The 22,675-nt window shown below is 44.9% G+C and overlaps 3 protein-coding genes across 8 annotated transcripts in view; 2 read left to right on the top strand and 1 right to left on the bottom strand.

The window, feature by feature from the left end:
* LOC112251329 (PH domain leucine-rich repeat protein phosphatase 1-like) overlaps nt 1-8,172 on the top strand; it is a 50,143-nt gene extending 41,971 nt beyond the window's left edge. The window contains exons 11-17 of one of the 2 annotated variants that reach the window (XM_042322331.1): nt 878-1,078; nt 1,423-1,669; nt 2,276-2,406; nt 2,886-3,002; nt 3,211-3,405; nt 3,513-3,756; nt 5,470-8,172. In XM_042322331.1, the coding sequence (XP_042178265.1) occupies nt 878-1,078; nt 1,423-1,669; nt 2,276-2,406; nt 2,886-3,002; nt 3,211-3,405; nt 3,513-3,756; nt 5,470-6,993 (2,659 nt within the window). In that variant the 3' untranslated portion in view covers nt 6,994-8,172. The remainder of the gene's footprint in view (nt 1-877; nt 1,079-1,422; nt 1,670-2,275; nt 2,407-2,885; nt 3,003-3,210; nt 3,406-3,512; nt 3,757-5,469) is intronic. The other variant, XM_042322332.1, reaches the window with a different exon arrangement.
* Nucleotides 8,173-9,039: 867 nt separating this feature from the next.
* On the bottom strand, nt 9,040-12,860 carry si:ch211-191a24.4 (uncharacterized protein LOC100150331 homolog). Of its 4 annotated transcripts, none has more exons than XM_024422255.2 (5): nt 12,714-12,851; nt 12,189-12,303; nt 11,935-12,056; nt 10,398-10,558; nt 9,040-10,152 (listed from the first exon to the last, which is right to left on the bottom strand). In XM_024422255.2, the coding sequence occupies exons 2-5, from the start codon at nt 12,299-12,301 to the stop codon at nt 9,643-9,645; spliced, it is 906 nt and encodes a 301-aa protein (XP_024278023.1). In that variant the 5' UTR covers nt 12,302-12,303; nt 12,714-12,851; the 3' UTR covers nt 9,040-9,642. The 4 variants fall into 4 exon arrangements, with proteins under 4 accessions (XP_024278023.1, XP_024278022.1, XP_042178270.1 ...); XM_024422254.2 differs by having other exon boundaries at nt 12,617-12,757; XM_042322336.1 differs by lacking the exon at nt 11,935-12,056 and having other exon boundaries at nt 12,714-12,860.
* An 879-nt stretch (nt 12,861-13,739) lies between these two features.
* Nucleotides 13,740-22,387, top strand: lg05h8orf82 (linkage group 05 C8orf82 homolog). 2 transcript variants are annotated; one of them, XM_024422256.2, is made up of 4 exons: nt 13,740-14,110; nt 14,198-14,246; nt 20,573-20,755; nt 20,907-22,387. In XM_024422256.2, the coding sequence occupies exons 1-4, from the start codon at nt 13,940-13,942 to the stop codon at nt 21,251-21,253; spliced, it is 750 nt and encodes a 249-aa protein (XP_024278024.1). In that variant the 5' UTR covers nt 13,740-13,939; the 3' UTR covers nt 21,254-22,387. The 2 variants fall into 2 exon arrangements, with proteins under 2 accessions (XP_024278024.1, XP_024278025.1); XM_024422257.2 differs by having other exon boundaries at nt 13,748-14,110; nt 20,573-20,734.
* Nucleotides 22,388-22,675: the final 288 nt, after the last annotated feature.

A 22,675-nucleotide genomic window follows, 5' to 3' on the forward strand; every position in this document is an offset into this window, starting at 1 on the left:
GGGAATCGGCTACGGAGAGCATGATCGCACAGTCGCCCGGAACATTTGGTGCTCTCATGTATGGTTCAGTGTTGCCTGCCTCAAAGCAAGCATAGAGGGCATATAGCGCAGCTCACAGCTTGGTTTCCCTTTGTAATCCATAATAGTTTGCAAGCCCTGCCACATCCGACAAGCACCAGAGCCGGTGTAGTTGGATTCAGTCTTCGTGCTGTATTGACATTTTGCCTGTTTTGCTGATTCGTCAGAGGGCGTAGCAGGATTTCTTATGAATATGTCCCGCTCCTTGAAAGTGGCAGCTCTAGCTCAGTGCGGATGTTGCCTGTAATCCATGGATTCCAATGACATCGTTGATGCACTTATTGATGAAACCGGTGACGGATGTGGTATACCCCTCACTGCCATCGTATGAATCCCAGAACATATTCCAGTATGTGCTAGCACAACAGTTCTGTAGTTTAGCATCCGCATCCTGTAGTTTAACTTCCTGCTTGAGTTTATGCTTTGTAAACAGGATTTAGGAGGAAAGAATTATGGTCCGATTTTCCAAATGGAGGGTGAGGGTGTTCTTTGTTACGTGTTTCTGTGTGAGGAGTAAAGTTGGTTTTAGATTTTTATTAATTTTTATAAAAATGTCTCTGGTTGCACATGTGACATGCTGGTAGTCAACTGTATATTATCCATGTCATCGTTCAGCCACTTCCCGGTGAAACATAACATTAAACATAACGAACAGGGCTCATCCAGTTTATTCTCCAGTGATTGCACATTCACCAGTAGGACACACACACACACACACACAGATACTGGGACACACACACACCTTCCCTGTCTACTGCTTTAGCTACTTACTAATGTTGTTTGTTGGTTTTCCTCACAGCTTGCGCTACCTGAACGCATCAGCCAATAAGCTGGAGTGCCTCCCTCCAGCCAGCCTATCAGAGGAGGGCTTCAGCAGCCTGCAGGAGCTGTATCTGACCAATAACAGTCTGACGGACAAGAGTGTCCCTCTGCTGACTGGTCACGCCCACCTCAGGGTGCTGCACCTGGCCTACAACCAGCTACAGACCTTCCCAGCCAGGTCTCTCTCTCTCTCTATCACACACACACACACACACACACACACACACACACACACACACACACACTGGGACAGACGCGTGAGCATGAGTGTGCACACACACACTCTTTCTTTTACTGTCTTCTTACTTGTCGTGCACACGTTTGAAAACCCTTATTTTTCTCACCCCCTCTCTGTCTCTCTCTGTCTCTCTCTCTTTCTGGGAGGGGGGCTGGTTTTAACTTCACTGCTATGGAGTAACATTTTACTTAATTTCACTTGAGTTTGCTATGTATGTACAGTAGTTAAATGGTGCCAATAAAGGTTTTCTAAACATCAAAATCCCTCTCTCACTGCCACTGCAGTAAGATGGCTCGGTTGGAGCAGCTGGAGGAACTGGACCTCAGTGGGAACAGGCTGAGAGCGGTGCCCACCACCATCCTGAGCTGCAGGCACATGCACACACTCTCTGCCCACTCCAACAACATCACTGTCTTCCCTGAGGTCCTCCAGCTTCAAGACATGAAGGTAGGACAGACACAACACACACTCTCTGCCCACTCCAACAACATCACTGTCTTCCCTGAGGTCCTCCAGCTTCAAAACATGAAGGTAGGACAGACACAACACACACTCTCTGCCCACTCCAACAACATCAGTCTTCCCTGAGGTCTTCCAGCTTCAAAACATGAAGGTAGGACAGACACAACACACACTCTCTCCTGATAGTCTGACTTCATGGTTGATGTTGACATGGTCCTGTTTAGCAGTGTCCAGGGTCTGTCACATTAACCAGGGAAAAGTATGGAGGCCAGGGTATATCAGGCCCTTCTCTGGATTTGTCCCAAATGACACCCTATTCCCAATATAGTGCCTTTTGACATGTGTCTTTGTCCCTCAAACTCAACTCTAGACCTTGAAGCCAGTTACTCTCCTTTTTGCATTGTTCCCCTCCAACCAGGGACTGATTTAGACCTGGGACACCAGGTGGGTGCAATTAATTATCAGTTGGAACAGACAACCAGCAGGTTCCGGACTTTGAATAACCATGGTCTATAGGGTTCTGCCATTTGGGACACCACCTCTGTAATCTCATAAATATATCCCCTAATCCCCTAATGAGATTGCTGTGAAAACACACACACTATTAATAACCCTGACATCTGATCTTGGCCAGCGTGTCTTTGACCTCTCGGTCTCACTCTCTCTCTCCTGCAGTGTGTGGATCTGAGCTGTAATGAGTTGTGTGAGGTAGTCCTCCCAGAGTCTCTGCCTGCTAAACTACAGGAGCTAGACCTGACAGGCAACCCTCGCCTCAACCTGGACCACCGGAGCCTCGAACTGCTCAAGTAACAACACACAGAGTCAAATGCACACACACCATAATGCATGTGCACAACAACCTGGTATCAGAGCATTTTGGATGATTCTGTATGTAAATCAGGGACACTCCATTTAGTATGATATGTTACATTGTGTATGGTATGTATTCATTTGTGGATGTTCACCACCCATTTCAAATGATATGTTACAAATTATGATTCTTATTGTATGTTTCGAATTTGCAAAACGTACAATATATTACTAATTTGCAAAACGTATGATATTGCTTGACTTGGCTTATCGCGCTCTAGCAACTCCTTGTGGCGGGCTAGGCGCCTGCAGGTTGACTTCGGTTGTCAGTTGAAATGTTTCCTCCGACACATTGGTGCGGCTGGTTTCCGGGTTAAGCGGGCGGGTGTTAACAAGGGTTGCTAGACATTTGTGTTATTTGCCCAATGTATTTTTAAACTCCCTGATGTATTTCTTCTCTCTCTCCCTCCTGCAGTAACATTAGATGTTTCCGTGTGGACCCATCTCCCTCCTCTTTGTGTGGCAGTGAGGGGCCCGGGGAGCCTGCAGTCTGGAGCCACGGATACACAGAGGCCTCTGGGGTCAACAACAAGTCAGTACATACTCTGTCTCTGCATCTCTCCATTTCTCTCTCTCGCGCTCAGAAATTAACAGTAAACATGACACTTTCTATCTCTCTCTCTCTCTCTCCATCCATCACTCCTCTGTTGGTCTATCTCTGGATAGCCTCTCTTTTCGGAATAACAGCACAGTGTGTGTGTCAGTGTATGTGTTATTCCTAACATGTTTGTGTTTCTCAGGCTGTGTGTAGCAGCCCTGGCGTTGGACAGTTTCCGTGGAAGCAGGGAGGCTCTGTACGGGGTGTTTGACGGAGACCGTAACGTTGAGGTGCCCTACCTGCTGCAATGCACCATGGGAGATGTGCTGGCCGAGGAACTGCACAAGAGCAAGAACCAAGAGGACTATATGACCAACACCTTCCTCACTATGCAGAGGTACACACATGGTCTCTCTCCCAGATGCACACACAGTTTCTTTCTCAAACACATGCGCACACACAAGAACTCCTGTTCATCTCATGTTGTTGTTGTTGTTATAACAGGAAGTTGGGCACGGCAGGACAGAGGCTAGGAGGGTCCGCGGCCCTCTGCCACATCCGTCATGGCCTCGTTGCCCCAAGCGACCGTGGCGGCGGGGGCTGTTTCACGGTGACGGCGGCTAACGTAGGAAGGTGTCAAGCAGTTCTGTGCCGTGATGGCAAGGCCCTCCCTGTCTCCACCACACACACCGTCAGACAGCAGTCAGAGTACCAAAGAGCACGCCAACACCATGCTATCATCACTGAGGTACACACACACTGTACTGTTTGTACAGTGCCTTGCGAAAGTATTCGGCCCCCTTGAACTTTGACCTTTTGCCACATTTCAGGCTTCAAACATAAAGATATAAAACTGTATTTTTTTGTGAAGAATCAACAACAAGTGGGACACAATCATGAAGTGGAACGACATTTATTGGATATTTCAAACTTTTTTAACAAATCAAAAACTGAAAAATTGGGCGTGCAAAATTATTCAGCCCCTTTACTTTCAGTGCAGCAAACTCTCTCCAGAAGTTCAGTGAGGATCTCTGAATGATCCAATGTTGACCTAAATGACTAATGATGATAAATACAATCCACCTGTGTGTAATCAAGTCTCCGTATAAATGCACCTGCACTGTGATAGTCTCAGAGGTCCGTTAAAAGCGCAGAGAGCATCATGAAGAACAAGGAACACACCAGGCAGGTCCGAGATACTGTTGTGAAGAAGTTTAAAGCCGGATTTGGATACAAAAAGATTTTCCAAGCTTTAAACATCCCAAGGAGCACTGTGCAAGCGATAATATTGAAATGGAAGGAGTATCAGACCACTGCAAATCTACCAAGACCTGGCCGTCCCTCTAAACTTTCAGCTCATACAAGGAGAAGACTGATCAGAGATGCAGCCAAGAGGCCCATGATCACTCTGGATGAACTGCAGAGATCTACAGCTGAGGTGGGAGACTCTGTCCATTGGACAACAATCAGTCGTATATTGCACAAATCTGGCCATTTATGGAAGAGTGGCAAGAAGAAAGCCATTTCTTAAAGATATCCATAAAAAGTGTCGTTTAAAGTTTGCCACAAGCCACCTGGGAGACACACCAAACATGTGGAAGAAGGTGCTCTGGTCAGATGAAACCAAAATTGAACTTTTTGGCAACAATGCAAAACGTTATATTTGGCGTAAAAGCAACACAGCTCATCACCCTGAACACACTATCCCCACTGTCAAACATGGTGGTGGCAGCATCATGGTTTGAGCCTGCTTTTCTTCAGCAGGGACAGGGAAGATGGTTAAAATTGATGGGAAGATGGATGGAGCCAAATACAGGACCATTCTGGAAGAAAACCTGATGGAGTCTGCAAAAGACCTGAGACTGGGACGGAGATTTGTCTTCCAACAAGACAATGATCCAAAACATAAAGCAAAATCTACAATGGAATGGCTCAAAAATAAACATATCCAGGTGTTAGAATGGCCATGTCAAAGTCCAGACCTGAATCCAATCGAGAATCTGTGGAAAGAACTGAAAACTGCTGTTCACAAATGCTCTCCATCCAACCTCACTGAGCTCGAGCTGTTTTGCAAGGAGGAATGGGAAAAAAATTCAGTCTCTCGATGTGCAAAACTGATAGAGACATACCCCAAGCGACTTACAGCTGTAATCGCAGCAAAAGGTGGCGCTACAAAGTATTAACTTAAGGGAGCTGAATAATTTTGCACACCCAATTTTTCAGTTTTTGATTTGTTAAAAAAGTTTGAAATATCCAATAAATGTCGTTCCAGTTCATGATTGTGTCCCACTTGTTGTTGATTCTTCACAAAAAAATACAGTTTGATATCTTTGTTTGAAGCCTGAAATGTGGCAAAAGGTCGCAAAGTTCAAGGGGGCCGAATACTTTCGCAAGGCACTGTATGTCTTTGTCTGTCTGTGAGTCTGTTGAGAGGTCCTAACCCCCCCCCCCCTCCCCTCAGGACAACAAAGTGAACGGAGTGACGGACTCCACCAGGATCATGGGCTACTCCTTCCTGTGTCCCGCCGTGACCCCACGACCCCACGTCTCCACGGTAACCCTCACCCCGCAGGATGAGTTCTTCATCCTGGCCAGCCGGGGCTTGTGGGATACCATGTCCACCTGCGAGGCAGTGGAGGCAGTGCGTAACGTCCCAGACTCCCTAGCAGCAGCCAAGAAGCTGTGTACGCTGGCGCAGGGCTACGGCTGTCCTGACAGTCTGTGTGCTGTGGTGGTGCAGCTGAGTATCACTGAAGACTGCTGCTGCTGTGAGCCCCCACCACCCCCACCCAGCCCCGGCCTGGAAACCCAACACACCCACACTGCTGGTAACACACACCACCACCCTGGCTACGGCTCAGCAGATGGAACTCTACCATTACCGCCTCCGGCGATGGGGACAGGAAGTGAGGTCAGCAGTGAGGTCAGCACGTCGGAGATGAGCAGTGAGGTGGGGTCGACGGCGTCGTCGGACGAGCCAGCCAATCAGACGGAGAAGGGCGTGGCCCTGGGGGGTCGCGGGGGGGTGCTGGGGCGGGGAGCGGGGGTGTATGGAGGTGGAAGAGCATCGTTCCAGAGGCAGTACTCCGGGGCTCTGTCTGACAATGGGCTGGACAGTGAGGATGAGGAGCCTATAGCTGGGGTGTTCTCTAATGGGAGCAGAGTGGAGGTGGAGGCTGACATACACTGTCTGAGAGCACGGGCAAGCTCTATACCAATACCCCACACACACCCTGACCCACACACCCACCTTGAGCCTGACCCACACACACACCCTGACCCACACCCCGACCCACACGCCAACCCTGACCCGCACACACACCCTGACCCGCACACACACCCCAGCCCTGACCTGCACACACACCCCAACCCTGACCCCCACACACACCCTAACACCTCTTTCACACAGCAGCCTGAGCCTTTACCTCTACCCTCCTGCCAGTCAGCCCCCACCCCACCCTCGTCCCCCCCTCATCCGTTTCCTTACCATCAGCCCAGCCCTGACCCTGAGACTAGCCCTGACCCTGTAGTAGAAGAGGAGCTGAGGGCTGTAGAGACAGACACTGTAACACCCAAACACACTTTTCAGGGACAGGAGGTGGGGCCTGGAGAGACTGGAGCAGGGTTGTGTGTGATTGGTGGAGAGGCGCAGTTAGGTGCGGGCTCAGGCTCTAGCTCGGCCAGTAGGACTCTGGGTGGGACTCTGGGGCGTAAGGGGCGGGGTAACGGCTCGGTGGCGTGTCAGGGAAGGAGCCAGGATGTGATAGAAGAGGTGGGCGACGCTCCCGTCAGGAAGCAAGGAGGTTACTTCAACGCTCCGGCCCAGCCGGACCCTGACGACAAGCTCGTCATTCCTCCCGAGCTGGAGGAGGAGATCCGGGAGATCATGAAACAACAACAGGAGCAGAGTCAGACACACCCCCAGGGCCACCAGACACACCCCCAGTCACCGCCTGCAGCAGAATATTACGTCACGCCCTTCTAGCTCACCAGACCGTTCTGTTACAACCCCTTCACAGCACATTAGACCGCACCTGTGAAGAATCCCTGCTACGCCGATTTATAGAATGTCTGGAGATGAGTTCCTGTATGGGTGTGTCCCAAATGACACGCTGTTCAATATCCCAATGAATGGGATCAGAGGCTGAGGAGTTACGGGGGAAACATGCACAGTCCCTCCCGAAACACACCGACCCTCCTGAAGATGCCTCATACCTGCTAATGGCCAGCAATACTTGTTTTATTCTGTTATTATTTTATATTCCTAACTATATGACCCCAGGAAGTATAATGCATTTTTATAAACACAGGCATTATTTACTTGCTTCACAATGTTCAAGTTAATTTTTTATCATATTTTGTGATGAATGAAGGAATTGATTAGGCACTTTTTTTATGCAGACTTTTATTTGAACTAATTATAAAGCTGAATGATACATTCTGCTAGACTGACTGAACTATTATAAAGCTGAATGATACATTCTGCTAGACTGACTGAACTATTATAAAGCTGAATGATACATTCTGCTAGACTGACTGAACTATTATAAAGCTGAATGATACATTCTGCTAGACTGACTGAACTATTATAAAGCTGAATGATACATTCTGCTAGACTGACTGAACTATTATTGCTAGAGACCTGTTTTCTTTCTGCCAGCCAGCAAGGCAGCCTGACTGTGGCTCCCTCCCTAATGGCACCCTGTTCCCTATTGCAGAGCCCTGGTCAAAAGTAGTTCACTATATAGGGAATTGGTTGCTATTTGGGACACAGACTGTGTATGGTTGCCTGTAGGCCTCTAAAGTAGACTGATGCTGAGAGATAAACTAAATCCTAGAAGTTGCATACTCTTAAGTGTGACCTAATAATTGACGTGTACTAATCTTCTCTAAGAGAAAATACTTTTTTTAATTTCAGAAGATTGTTGACAGACAGATGTCTGAGGAAAGGAGGGAGGGAGAGATGGATGGGGAGGCATAGGTAGAAGTATAAGGACTCGGGAGAACACTGGAAAGGGGGGGAATACTGGTATTATGCAGCTCAATGAATGTGTGGGGCCTATGTGATCTAATGAACTCACTTCAACAAAGGCATTGTTCTATCTAAGCTAATCACACAGGAAAGCTACTTTTTCTATAATAAATCTACATTTTCAAATAATTATAAGGTTGTTAGCTTGTTTTGTGAGGTGGGAAGGGGATAGCCTCGTACGAACCATAGGAAGGGGCTGCAGTGATGGTGTGTGTGAAAAGAAGACTGCAGTGCAATCACTGTAAAGTGACTTTGGGTGTCTTGAAAAAGAGCTTAAACTAAAATGTATGATTGATTATTACTTCCACACTGCTTGGAATGTCTGTGATGCAACCATGGTGATGTAACTAACTCCACTCAAAATCATATTCCATTGAGGTCAAGGCTGCAGGTGCAATTGTGATACCATTGTTCGTCACCATTACCTGACATTGCAGAATGTTGTGTATGATGTCCTAAAGACAGATTGTTACTTCACAGCAGAATTGCAGCGTTCAAAACAACTGGGACTCGGTATTCTCAGACTTCGGGGGGGTGGAGCCTTTACCTACATCTTGAGCTCGTATTTTCTGAGTTCCCAGTTGTTTTGAACGCACAAAACATTCTGAGTGATTCATTGTGACATCAGTGCAGAGAAGATCCATTGTAATGCCATAGCTATGCTGCCTGGGGACACTGCCAGAGAGATGGTGGCCGTGTTCGAGAGCATCAAAACCGTAGTGTATCATGGGTAAATTGGCTGATCTGCAAATAATAATGAGTAGTTATTTATTATGCCAGGTGATTTGTTGTTCAGTCAGTCCCGACCTTCAAAGTGGCCCCGTAACAGGGACAGGACTGGGGAGTGGGTGGAGTGGTTATATGGAGCAGGATAACTGATGTACTGTATCACACCTCTGAAATGTTAGCCAGTCTGACATGGTGGCATCATGGCATGTATTGTATTGTAAAGCCAAAGGTTTGAGTTGTACTAGAAAATACAAAATAATCAAGCTTGAGTAGCAGATAAATGTAAAGGTTTATTTACAGGCAACCTCTATATACACACACATACAAAAGTTTTATTGATGAATAACAAGACCAGTCTGTGAGATCAGTGGGTCATTCATGTTGCAGTTAAAAAGGAATTAATATCAAATCCATGCTTTACAGAAGTTTACAGAGAAAACACCTTACCCACTGGGCACAAACTGGGTGAATCAACATTGTTTTCCATGTCATTTCAACAAAACATTCAAGGTGATGATATTGGAATCAACATCAAACTTTCTGGATTTGCAAAAAGTTAGGGAGATGTCTTTTTTGCACCCTACTTTAAACCTAAATGGTTCACATTTGTTGATTTAACTGTTGACAACTCAAAAGTAAATCAAAACTAGATGTTGAACTGACATCTTTGCCCAGTGGGTAGTTGCAAGTCCCATTACTGTCAATAATAAAAAGGGATCGAGTGGAAAAGCACTTTGGTTCCTTCCGGGTTTCATCTGTGGTGTCGTCCCAAATGACACCCGATTTCCTACAATCTATTGTGACCAGAGCCCTGATCAAAAGTAGTGCACTCTAGAGAATAGGGTGCCATTTGGGGCTCTCCCTGCGTCTCCGTCACAGAGCGGTATCAGACCGTAGTGGTGCCCTATGGGGGTGGGAGCTGGCAGTAGGGGGGCGTCTATCTCTCTCCTCGTGTAGCCTGCGATCCTTCAGGTAGCCCCTGACCCAGCGCACCGTGTGGAACGTAAGCACCGTACCGGCAGTGTAGAGTATCGCAGTGATCAGCCCGAACAAAGCCACGGCCGCGTCTGCTCCTCCCACATCACAGTTCATCCATGTTAAACCTGAACGTGCGTACAGCCTCTCCCTTCTCTTACACACGTCTGTACTGTTTACCTGGATGACAAAGTGGAGGTACAACCCCACAGCCACCACGTAGAGTACTGCTCCCAAACCCTGGAACACCAATGCTCCCATCAGCAGCTTCTGGCCCAGCAGGTGAGCGGGCTTGTTCCCGGAGACCACGAACAAGAGGGAGACAACACCGAAGACTAGGGCAAATGCCACACCCCCGTAGATTCCCGGAGCTCTCATCTGGCTATACTGCATGTCCAGGTCTCTCACCTGCAATCAAGTACGGTGTTAGGGTGGGGTCTTCATAACAGGGAATGTAGACAACTGTCTTGTGTAGATGCTATGATAGAATGAACCGTGTTATGACAAAGGATCTTTGAAATCCATGATTACATCCCAAATGGTACCCTATTCCCTATATAGTGCACTACTTTTGACCAGAACCCTCAAAAAGTAGTGGACCATATAAGGAATAGGGTACTATTTGGGACACAACACTTGTTTCTGTCTTGTACCTGTTGCAGCTCTTGGCCCTCGAAGGGGATGTTAGTGTTAAGGTTAAAGCTGCCTCCCGCCAGGCCACCCATAGCAGACATGCCTGACATCACCATCTGAGCTGCCACCACACAGATCAGGACCAGCGCATTGGTCAGGACTGAACAGATCAACACGATACCTATAGATTAGATTTTTTATTTAGTCACATGTACAGCACCAGTCAAAAGTTGACACCAACTCATTCAAGGGTTTTTCTTTTCTAGCTTGTAGAATAATAGTGAAGACAAACTTAAGTAACACATATGGAATCATGTAGTAACCAAAAAGTGTTAAACAAAACAAAATATGTTTTAGATTTGAGATTCTTCAAAGTAGCCACCCTTTGCCTTGATAGCTTTGCACACGCTTGGCATTCTCTCAACCAGCTTCACCTAGAATGCTTTTCCAACAGTCTTGAAGGAGTTCTTACATATGCTGAACACTTGTTTCCTTCACTCTGCGGTCCAACTCATCCCAAACCATCTCAATTGGGTTAGCTGTGGTAGCCATGCTGGTTAAGTGTGCCTTACATTTTAAATAAATAACTGACAGTGTCACCAGCAAAGAACCATCACACCACCTCCTCTATGCCTCACAGTGGGAACGACACATGCAAAGATCACCCATTCACCTACTCTGCGTCTCAGACACAAAATCTCAAATTTGGACTCAGACCAAAGACAGATTTCTACCTGTCTAATGTCCATTGCTCGTGTTTCTTGTCCCAAGCAAGTCTCTTCTTCTTATTGGTGTCCTTTAGTAGTGGTTTCTTTGTAGCAATTTGACCATGAAAGCCTGATTCAAGAGGTCTCCTCTGAACAGTTGATGCTGAGATGACTGTTACTTGAACTCCGAAGCATTTATTTGGGCTGCAATTTCTGAGGCTGGTAACTAATGAATGTATCCTCTGCAGCAGAGAACTGGGTCTTCCTTCCCTGCGGTGGTCCTCATTAGAGCCATAGAGCTTGATGGTTTTTGCGACTGCACTTTTCCAGATTGACTGACCTTCATGTCTTAAAGTAATGATGGACTGTCATTTCTCTTTGCTTATTTGAGCTGTTCTTGCCATAATATGGACTTGGTCTTTTACCAATTGGGCTATCTTCATTAAATGTTTGGGAGCATAATTAGTGTGACTTCCTTTAAATTTATCCCATAATCAACTGATCACATTTCTCTGCTCAAATCAAAGCAACAGGTGGTGTGTGCGTGTTAAAAAAATGCAGTTTTACTAGCCTGGGTGAGAACCGGTCTGACCGGTATTAGGAGAGGGAGAAGTAAGTCCAGGTGTAGTAGTATCGCTGGGCGGGTGTAGGCGTAGTTTAGGTGAAGAGAGGGAAACTAAATCCTGACAATATGACTGACTGTGTGTGTGTGTGATGCAGTGTTCATCTAACCAAACAGGCAATTACTTCCTCGTCACAGGTATGACCGACTGTCTATTGTGACTCACTTTCTCCACCCAATTGTTTCTCTCTACTCTCTGTCCCAATCTAAGACACTAACATTACATACCTCTCCTAGAGCAAATATTGGTGCATTTGGACCCATTATGATCCTCTCCTGGGGCTTCTTGGTGCCGCACATGTTTAAGAGGGGGTGTGGAGTCCCTGTAATATGGAGGCTGAGAAGAGGACCTGAGGGGGAGAGAGAGGGTTGAAGTGCTTCTCTCTCCTACAACCAGCTCTTAGGGGTGGCAGACAGGCTACATCATGCAGTCTGTCACCATAGATGCCTAGTGACTGCGTGTGAACATCCTGTGAACACACCTTTCGCTTGATGGTTGTCTAGCATTGTGCTGCAGCTCCCGTCGTGGCCTGTGTTCCCGATGCTCGTGGAGACCACCGTTTCTCCCCCTTTGCCCTCTGTGCGGCTGGCTCATAACTGCACGGAAAAACACCCAATGTGTCACCAAATGTCATAAACGCGCCATACAACCCCGACCTTTGAACACAGTGCCACAGTGGTAAATCACAGATTGTGTAAAAAGAAAATGCGTTAAATAGAATGGCTGTAGCCTGTGATTCTGATTAGGCATGAAAGTAAAAACATTTCATAAGTCTCAACAACGTATGATTCTCGGAGACCACAGCCATTTACGCTCTGAACTGTGAACAGTTTCAACTGTAAGTAACCAAACGACCATAAAGGGGGACACAAGGCTATATGCTATATCAATCGAAAAACAAAAACTTACTGGCAGTTGAGGTGATTCCGTTTGGCGAACTATGAATCCGAAAATATTAACATTTTTGTGGAGATCACAGTTCGCTCACCCAAGAAATATGTCCTACCTTGTTGTTCAGGTGACCGACTCCACCCACCAGAGAAGAAGTAAAGGCGGAAACCTCTCGCTCGAATAAGACAGGTAGAGGAGAAGAAACGGTATGATGAGAGTTTTAATGTCTATGGAGGAGACAGTAAAGTAGAATGGCGTCTCGTCAGCAGTGTGTTTATGATGGTTGTTGACAATGACAGCCTTGGGGACTCTTGCCGCGTTGAAAACAACTGGGATCTCGGGAAAAAACGAGGTCAAATCATGATCTTCAGGTTGTAAAGTCGGAGCTCCAGCAAGTGGCCCGAGTTGGAATTCCGAGATTGATGACCGTTCAAATCTATTTTTCAGTCGTTTTTTTTCTCCGAGTTTTCAGTTGTTTTTAACACGGAATGTGTCTCTGACCAAGCAATGACCAGTACGTCTGAATCGGCCGCTTTGTCTACTTCGTCCCATCTCCGCGAAAGAAGCTTCTGATTGGATGTCCAGAATGTTGCTTTGACTCTCCATTAATTCAACCCTTGGAATGTCTTATATGAGAAGATGAGGTCGTTTGTATGCATAGGCTTACCGTGCGGTTGAATTTCAATGATAATTGTCAAGATTTGTTTAAGGGCACACTACGCCACTGTTATCACTGAATTGCCTGTATAATGATATATTAAAAGTATGACTCTTATCATTAGATGTATTGGTGGTATGAAGTTGGCCTTTTTGGTATTCATGTAGCCATGCTGTGTAGACTAATCTTCATGGAATAGCCAGGGAGTTCATTTAGGCCTGTAGGACAATTATGCACTTGTGGGTCCTGTAATAAATACTTTTTCAATAGCCTATATTTAAATGGTCTATTTTCTCGCAATAAAACCAGCAGTATGCATTTGTAAATTTACATATTTAAAGGCTCGGGAGAAAATGAAGAACATATACTTAGTTCCTGAAAGTACAGTAGGTATTTTTGTAACAATGTATTAGGTGTATTTCTTAATGTATCCACTTGGTGGCAGTAAGCTGGCTTTATGAAAGGGATTTGTCCGACCGCCATAGAAAGCTGCGCTTCCGGTAGTAAGCTACCAAAGCTTCATAACATCACGTTATCAGTTGGATACAGACAGGTCAGCTAAAATATTTCCACTCACGTTTGAAGTCTGTACATCGGTTGTATGTGCCATGTTTTTGACACTGCACGGAGGACACTGATCATAGTTGAACAAAAGTCCAATCGTTCTCCCGGGTCGTTTCAGTATGTTGTGCGGGGCTGTGGTTGTCAACAGTGGGCAGAGGGTGTTGCGGTACCTCAGTGTAGTGCGGTTTGTAACCCAGTTCGGTACACGTACTAACGTCACCTACATACAAGGCCAGAGCCCCGAACCGCGCATTCGGGAATACTTCTACTACATTGACCACCAAGGGCAGGTGAATGTCTTACACAAAAAAATACAACTAAATAGTGAATTGTTTCGTTGCAGTGATCAGCTAACTAAACTTCTGTTTTTACCACAGCTGTTCCTTGATGACACTAAAGTGAAAAACTTTGTCACGTGTTTCAAAGGTATTTAAAGTACACACACACACACACACACAGAGCAGTCTAGTTACCTCTTTCCAGATGTAAAAGTAACGCTCTTACAGAGGTTACATTGACATGAATTTAGACAACCTGTCGGTTATCTTATCTCTGCCCGTGGTTATATATGAGATGCTGTGGTGACCTTCATTATTCAGTCTTCATATTCTGTAGTAAACATGATTATCCCTGCTACTACACAAGCTGAGCCTCAGTATAGTCGTATGTCATGTGCCAAGCATTACTGTAAGACTGTGTGTGGGGGGGGGGGTCGTTCAGCTCCCACCTAGAGACCATATGGAGGTGATGTAGTGTACGCTCAGGGTTAAAGGCCAGAACCTGTACTCAATGTTCTGCAATCTTAGTCAGCAGAACACGGAGCATGCTAATGGTACACCCTATCCCCTATGTAGTGCACTAATTCTGACGAGGACACAACATTTGTGCACTACTGTATGTATGGAATAGGGTGCCATTTTGGATGCAATTATAAATGTGAATAAACTGTTGCATCTGTTGTACAGCTTTCAGGCATACATGCTGCACATATTATATATACATGCTGCACATACTATAAAGACATGCTGCACATACTATATATACATGCTGCACATATTATATATACATGCTGCACATACTATAAAGACATGCTGCACATACTATATATACATGCTGCACATATTATATATACATGCTGCACATACTATAAAGACATGCTGCACATATTATATATACATGCTGCACATACTATAAAGACATGCTGCACATACTATATACATGCTGCACATACTATAAAGACATGCTGCACGTATTATATATACATGCTGCACGTACTATATATACTATATATACATGCTGCACATACTCTATATACATGCTGCACATACTATATATACATGCTGCACATACTCTATATACATGCTGCACATACTATATATACATGCTGCACATACTATATATACATGCTGTACGTACTATAAAGACATGCGGCACGTATTATATAGACATGCTGCACGTACTATATAGACATGCTGCACATACTATAAAGACATGCTGCACATACTATATATGCATGCTGCACATACTATATATGCATGCTGCACATACTATATATACATGCTGCACATACTATATTTACATGCTGCACATACTATATATACATGCTGCACATACTATATATACATGCTGCATATATTATGTTGACATGCCGCACGTATTATATAGACATGCCACACATTATATATACAGTGGGGCAAAAAAATATTTAGTCAGCCACCAATTGTGCAAGTTCTCCCACTTAAAAAGATGAGAGGTACACTTCAACTATGACAGACAAAATGAGGGGCAAAAAAATACAGAAAATCACATTGTAGGATTTTTAATGAATGTATTTGCTAATTATGGTGGAAAATAAATATTTGGTCAATAAGAAAAGTTTATCTCAATACTTTGTTATATACCCTTTGTTGGCAATGACAGAGGTCAAATGTTTTCTGTAAGTCTTCACAAGGTTTTCACACACGGTTGCTGGTATTTTGGCCAATTCCTCCATGCAGATCTCCTCTACAGCAGTGATGTTTGGGGCTGTTGCTGGGCAACACGGACTTTCAACTCCCTCCAAAGATTGTCTATGGGGTTGAGATCTGGAGACTGGCTAGGCCACTCCAGGACCTTGAAATGCTTCTTACGAAGCCACTCCTTTGTTGCCAGGGCGGTGTGTTTGGGATCATTGTCATGCTGAAAGACTCAGCCACGTTTCATCTTCAATGCCCTTGCTGATGGAAGGAGGTTTTCACTCAAAATCTCACGATACATGGCCCCATTCATTATTTCCTTTACATGGATCAGTCGTCCTGGTCCCTTTGCAGAAAAACAGCCCCAAAGCATGATGTTTCCATGATGCTGCACATACTATATAGACATGCCACACATACTATATAGACATGCCACACTTACTATATAGACATGCCGCATGTATTATATAGACATGCCACACATATTATATATACAGTGGGGAGAACAAGTATTTGATACACTGCTGATTTTGCAGGTTTTCCTACTTACAAACATGTAGAGGTCTGTAATTTTTTACCATAGGTACACTTCAAATACACTTCCTCCTGACAGAGCTGGTGTAACTGAGTCAGGTTTGTAGGCCTCCTTGCTCACACACGCTTTTTCAGTTCTGCCCACACATTTTCTTTCGGATTGAGGTCAGGGCTTTGTCCAATACCTTGAGTTTGTTATCAGTCAGGAAGTTAAAGCTTGGTCGCCAATGGGTCTTCCAAATGGACAATGACCCCAAGCATACTTCCAAAGTTGTGGTAACATGGCTTAAGGACATCTTGAGATATTGCTTCAATATATCTACATCATTTTCCTACATCATGATGCCATCTATTTTGTGAAGTGCACCAGTCCCTCCTGCAGCAAAGTACCCCCACAACATGATGCTGCCACCCCCGTGCTTCATGGTTGGGATGGTGTTCTTCGGCTTGCAAGCCTCCAACTTTTTCCTCCAAACATAATGATGGTCATTTATGGCCAAACAGTTTTGTTTTATCAGACCAGAGGACATTTCTCCAAAAAGTACGATCTTTGTCCCCATGTGCAGCTGCAAACCGTAGACTGGCTTTTTATGGCAATTTTGGAGCAGTGGCTTCTTCCTTGCTGAGTGGCCTTTGAGGTTATGTCGATATAGGACTCTTTTTTTTCTGTGGATATAGATACTTTTGTACCAGATTCCTCCAGCATCTTCACACGGTCCTTTGCTGTTCTGGGATCGATTTGCACTTTTCGCACCAAAGTACATTAATCTCTAGGAGACAGAATCGTCTCCTTCCTGAGCGGTATGACGGCTGCGTGTTCCCATGGTGTTTATACTTGCGTACTATTGTTTGTACAGATGAACATGGTACCTTCAGGCGTTTGGATGAACCGGACAAGGATGAACCAGACTTGTGGAGGTCTACAATTTATTTTGGTTGATTTTTTTTTTTTTTTTTCCCATCAAGCAAAGAGGCACTGAGTTTGAAGGTAGGCCTTGAAATACATCCACAGTTACACCTCCAATTGACTCAAATTATGTCAGTTAGCCTATCAGAAGTTTCTAAAGCCATGACATCATTTTCTGGAATTTTCCACGCTGTTTAAAGGCAGTCAACTTAGTGTATGTAAACTTCTGACCTACTGGAATTGTGATACAGTGAATTATAAGTGAAATATGTCTGTAAACAGTTGTTTGAAAAATGACTTGTGTCATGCACAAAGTAGATGTCCTAACCGACTTGCCAAAACTATAGTTTGTTAACAAGAAATTTGTAGAGTGGTTGGAAAACGAGTTTTAATGACTCCAAGCTAAGTGTATGTAAATTCCGACTTCAACTGCACATATTGAGGAACACACTATATGTACATGCTGCACATATTGGGGAACACTATATATACACTCCCGTTCAAAAGATTGGGGTCACTTAGAAATGTCTTTGTTTTTTAAAGAAAAGCACTTTTTTTTGTTCATTAAAATAACAAAATTGATCAGAAATACAGTGTAGACATTGTTAATGTTGTAAATGACTATCGTAGCTGGAAACGACTGATTTTAATGGAACATCTACATAGGCATACAGCATTATCAGCAACCATCACCCCTGTGTTCCAATGGCACGTTGTGTTAGCTAACCCAAGTTTAGCATTTTAAAAGGCTAATTGATCATAAGAAAACACTTTTGCAATTACGTTAGCACAGTTGAAAACTGTTGTTCTGATTAAAGAAGCTAAAACTGGCCTTCTTTAGACTATCTGAATATCTGGAGCATCAGCATTTGTGGGTTCGATTACACACTTAAAGGACAAAAAAAATGGTTTTTCTTTCAAAAACAAGGACATTTCTATGTGACCCCAAACTTTTGAACGGTAGTGTACATGCTGCACATATTGAGGAACACACTATATGTACATGCTGCACATATTGGGGAACACACACATATACAGTGGGGAGAACAAGTATTTGATACACTGCCGATTTTGCAGATTTTCCTACTTACAAAGCATGTAGAAGTCTGTAATTTTTATCATAGGTACACTTCAACTGTGAGAGACTGAATCTAAAACAAAAATCCAGAAAATCACATTGTATGATTGTTAAGTAATTAATTTGCATTTTATTGCATGCCATAAGTATTTGATATATCAGAAAAGCAGAACTTAATATTTGGTACAGAAACAACAATGTTTGCAATTACAGAGATCATACGTTTCCTGTAGTTCTTGACCAGGTTTGCACACACTGCAGCAGGGATTTTGGCCCACTCCTCCATACAGACCTTCTCCAGATCCTTCAGGTTTCGGGGTTGCCGCTGGGCAATACGGACTTTCAGCTCCCTCCAAAGATGTTCTATTGGGTTCAGGTCTGGAGACTGGCTAGGCCACTCCAGGACCTTGAGAGGCTTCTTACGGAGCCACTCCTTAGTTGCCCTGGCTGTGTGTTTCGGGTCGTTGTCATGCTGGAAGACCCAGCCACGACCCATCTTCAATGCTCTTACTGAGGGAAGGAGGTTGTTGGCCAAGATCTGACAATACATGGCCCCATCCATCCTCCACTCAATACGGTGCAGTCGTCCTGTCCCCTTTGCAGAAAAGCATCCCCAAAGAATGATGTTTCCACCTCCATGCTTCACGGTTGGGATGGTGTTCTTAGGGTTGTACTCATCCTTCTTCCTCCAAACACGGCGAGTGGAGTTTAGACCAAAAAGCTCTATTTTTGTCTCATCAGACCACATGACCTTCTCCCATTCCTCCTCTGGATCATCCAGATGTTCATTGGCAAACTTCAGACGGGCCTGGACATGCGCTGGCTTGAGCAGGGGGACCTTGCGTGCACTGCAGGATTTTAATCCATAATTGTTTTCTTTGAGACTGTGGTCCCAGCTCTCTTCAGGTCATTGACCAGGTCCTGCCGTGTAGTTCTGGGCTGGTCCCTCACCTTCCTCATGATCATTGATGCCCCACGAGGAGAGATCTTGCAAGGAGCCCCAGAACGAGGGTGATTGACCATCATCTTGAACTTCTTCCATTTTCTAATAATTGGGCCAACAGTTGTTGCCTTCTCACCAAGCTGCTTGCCTATTGTCCTGTAGCCCATCCCAGCCATGTGCAGGTCTACAATTTTATCCCCGATGTCCTTACACCCTCTCTGGTCTTGGCCATTGTGGAGAGGCTGGAGTCTGTTTGATTGAGTGTGTGGACAGGTGTCTTTTATACAGGTAACAAGTTCAAACGGGTGCTGTTAATACAGGTAATGAGTGGAGAACAGGAGGGCTTCTTAAAGAAAACCTAACAGGTCTGTGAGAGCTGGAATTCTTATTGGTTGGTAGCAATGTCAGCAGAACTGTTAGTCGGGAGCTTCATGAAATGGGTTTCTATGGCCGAGATGCCGCACACAAGCCTGAGATCACCATGGCCAATGCTAAGCGTCGGCTGGAGTGGTGTACAGCTTGCCGCCATTGGACTCTGGAGCAGCGGAAATGCGTTCTCTGGAGTGATGAATCACTCTTCAATATCTGGCAGTCCGAAGGACAAATCTGGATTTGGCGGATGCCAGGAGAACGCTACCTGCCCAAATGCATAGTGCCAACTGTAAAGTTTGGTGGAGAGAGAATAATGGTCTGGGGCTGTTTTTCATGGTTCGGGCTAGACCCCTTAGTGGAGAAAATCTTAACGCTACAGCATACAATGACGTTCTAGGCGATTCTGTGCTTCCAACTTTGTGGCAACGGTTTGGGGAAGGCCCTTTCCTGTTTAAGCATGACAATGCCCCTGTACACAAAGCAAGGTCCATACAGAAATGGTTTGTTGAGATCATTGTGGAAGAACTTGACTGGCCTGCACAGTGCCCTGACCTCAACTCCATCAAACACCTTTGGGATGAATTGGAACGCTGACTGCAAGCCAGGTCTAATCGCCCAACATCAGTGCCCGACCTCACTAATGCTCTTGTGGCTGAGTGGAAGCAAGTCCCTGCAGCAATTTTCCAACATCTAGTAGAAAGCCTTCACAGAAGAGTGGATGCTGTTATTGCATGAAAGGGGGAACCAACTCCATATTAATGCCCATGATTTTGGAATGAGATGTTTGACGAGCAGGTGTCCACATACGTTTGGTCATGTAGTGTATTTTGAGAGCAGGAGCAGTGTTATCTAGGCTAAGTGTAGTTAGTGTAACTTGATTTATAGTAAGAATGAACTCTTATTGTGTTTTATGCAGTGGTTGTGTTTTTATTTTCCCCCCTCTCTCTTTTGCTCTGTTTTCAGATAAGCACTTCCTGGTGTTCTTCTTCACTCGTCTCCGTAGGAACGAGAGTGGGCGGTACCAGGATGACTTCCCCTTCCTGTCCCTGTGTGGCCGCGAGAGAAACTTCCTGCGCTGTGACGACCGTCCGCTGGTGTTCACCCACTTGATGCCCGCCGCTGGGGGTATAGTCAATCAACCAATCAGTCAGTCAATCAATCAACCAATCAATCACATTTATTTATAAAGCCATTTTACATCATCAGTTGTCAAGAAGTGCTTTTGCATTAACCCTGTATAAACCCCAAAGAGAAAGCGGAAGCTAGGACAAACTATCTGTCTGTTCTACCGGTACAGGGACAGAGACCGCTGGGGGTACGTTGACAGATGTGGGGACAGGAGGAGCCCCAGAGCTACTGTCGTTCTGTTGGGGCGGTGACAAGCTGGCCGTCAAGTTCCGTCCAAAGTCTCTCTACATGCATCCTGGGACTGGGCGTGTCTACCACCCCTGCTCTGAGCGCCTGGGGGGCGTCGGCTTAGTGCGCTCCGCCCTCGCCATAGAGCTCAGCCCCTTCTTTCTGTACCCACTTCAACAACACCAATCAGAACAGCCCACACACTTCTTGTGGGCGGGACAACAGCACACACTGACTAATGAACTGGCAGGATGTTTCCCCCCTGAAGAGGAGGGAGGGATGAGCTGATCAGAATAACACTGCTGTATTCAGAGGGCAGAAGATGAATACCCGAAAGTTGCCAATTGAAAGGCAATATATAGAGTGGATATGATGGTTATGTTCCAAATGGCACCCTATTCCCTATATAGTGTACTACTTTTGACCAGAGTAGATAGGGCGCTGTTCAAAAGTAGTGAACTTTGTAGGGTATAGGGTGCCATTTGGGATGTAGACGACGAGTGGTTATGTATATTTGTTACATTACTATCTGTGATATTCAGAACAATGCACATCATTAATCAAAACGGTAATGATAATTTGGCCCAAACGGGTCTTGAGCATGCACATTCTAACAGTCAGAAAATGCTAATAACCAGTTCCTCCTATTGGACAAATTCAAGTTGTACCCATTAATTTAGAAACATTTTGCCTCTGCACTGTCTAGTGAATGTAATCTTGGCAGAAGTAACATCTTGCATAATTGTGTCAGATGCTCGATCGAGTTCTTGGAGCCGACTTATTAGAAAATGTACTAGCGAAGTCTCCACCCTTATAAACGGAAACTCTCAGCCAGTGTTGGGCAAGTCTGTGGGCCAAATGTCCCCTCGCATTCAGAAACTCTGAAGATGTGAAATTGTGAGTTGTCCAAATGATCAGTGAAGAAAAATCAGAAACAAATAAAACAGTCTGTCGACAAATGCTACAACTGTTTATGTTACGTGTGTTTGTCCAGGAGAATGAAACCGGGGACTTTTGGGTTACAAGGACCTCCTGAGAGAAATACTATGCAGTCTTGTGAAATATGCCTTTGCAGTGGCCACAGAAATGCAACCAATGACACTCAGGTTGTCTCAAATGGCAACCTATTCCCTATAGAGTGCACTACTCTTGACCAGAGCCCTCTGGTCACAATACTATGTAGGGAGTATTGTGCCATTTGGGATGCAACCTCAGCTGTTTATCTACTAATAGCTGATGTGCCAGTAGGTTCTGTAGCTAGTGGACAAACTTTTGCTATAAGAGTACCCATGGGTCCTCTGCTTCGAGAATAAAAACCTCTAGAGGGGAACCCTTGCATTTGTATTGACTGGATAAGGATGAGACGTATTTTTATGATAATTAAAATGCATCGGCACACACTGAATGCCTTTATAAATGTTTTATTATGGTGTAATGCTTTGCAAGGAGGACACTAACTCTGGGTGGGGGTGGGGGGGTCTATATACCACTGTGTAAATCACAGTACAATTACAGTAGTTTTTAAAAAACTGGAAAAACAGACTTTCACTTACATCCATTAGTTCCTAGGTTTTGTTCCCATCTGTTTAGAGCCATGATTTCTCAATGTCCTTTCCTATGGTTCCTCAAATATGCAGTTTATGGACATTGGGGGATATCATAGCCTGCTCATACTAAAGCTGTTGCATAAATCCATATGGGTTTTATAAT

Source organism: Oncorhynchus tshawytscha, linkage group LG05 (assembly GCF_018296145.1).
Source record: "Oncorhynchus tshawytscha isolate Ot180627B linkage group LG05, Otsh_v2.0, whole genome shotgun sequence".
Classification (NCBI taxonomy): Eukaryota; Metazoa; Chordata; class Actinopteri; order Salmoniformes; family Salmonidae; genus Oncorhynchus; species Oncorhynchus tshawytscha.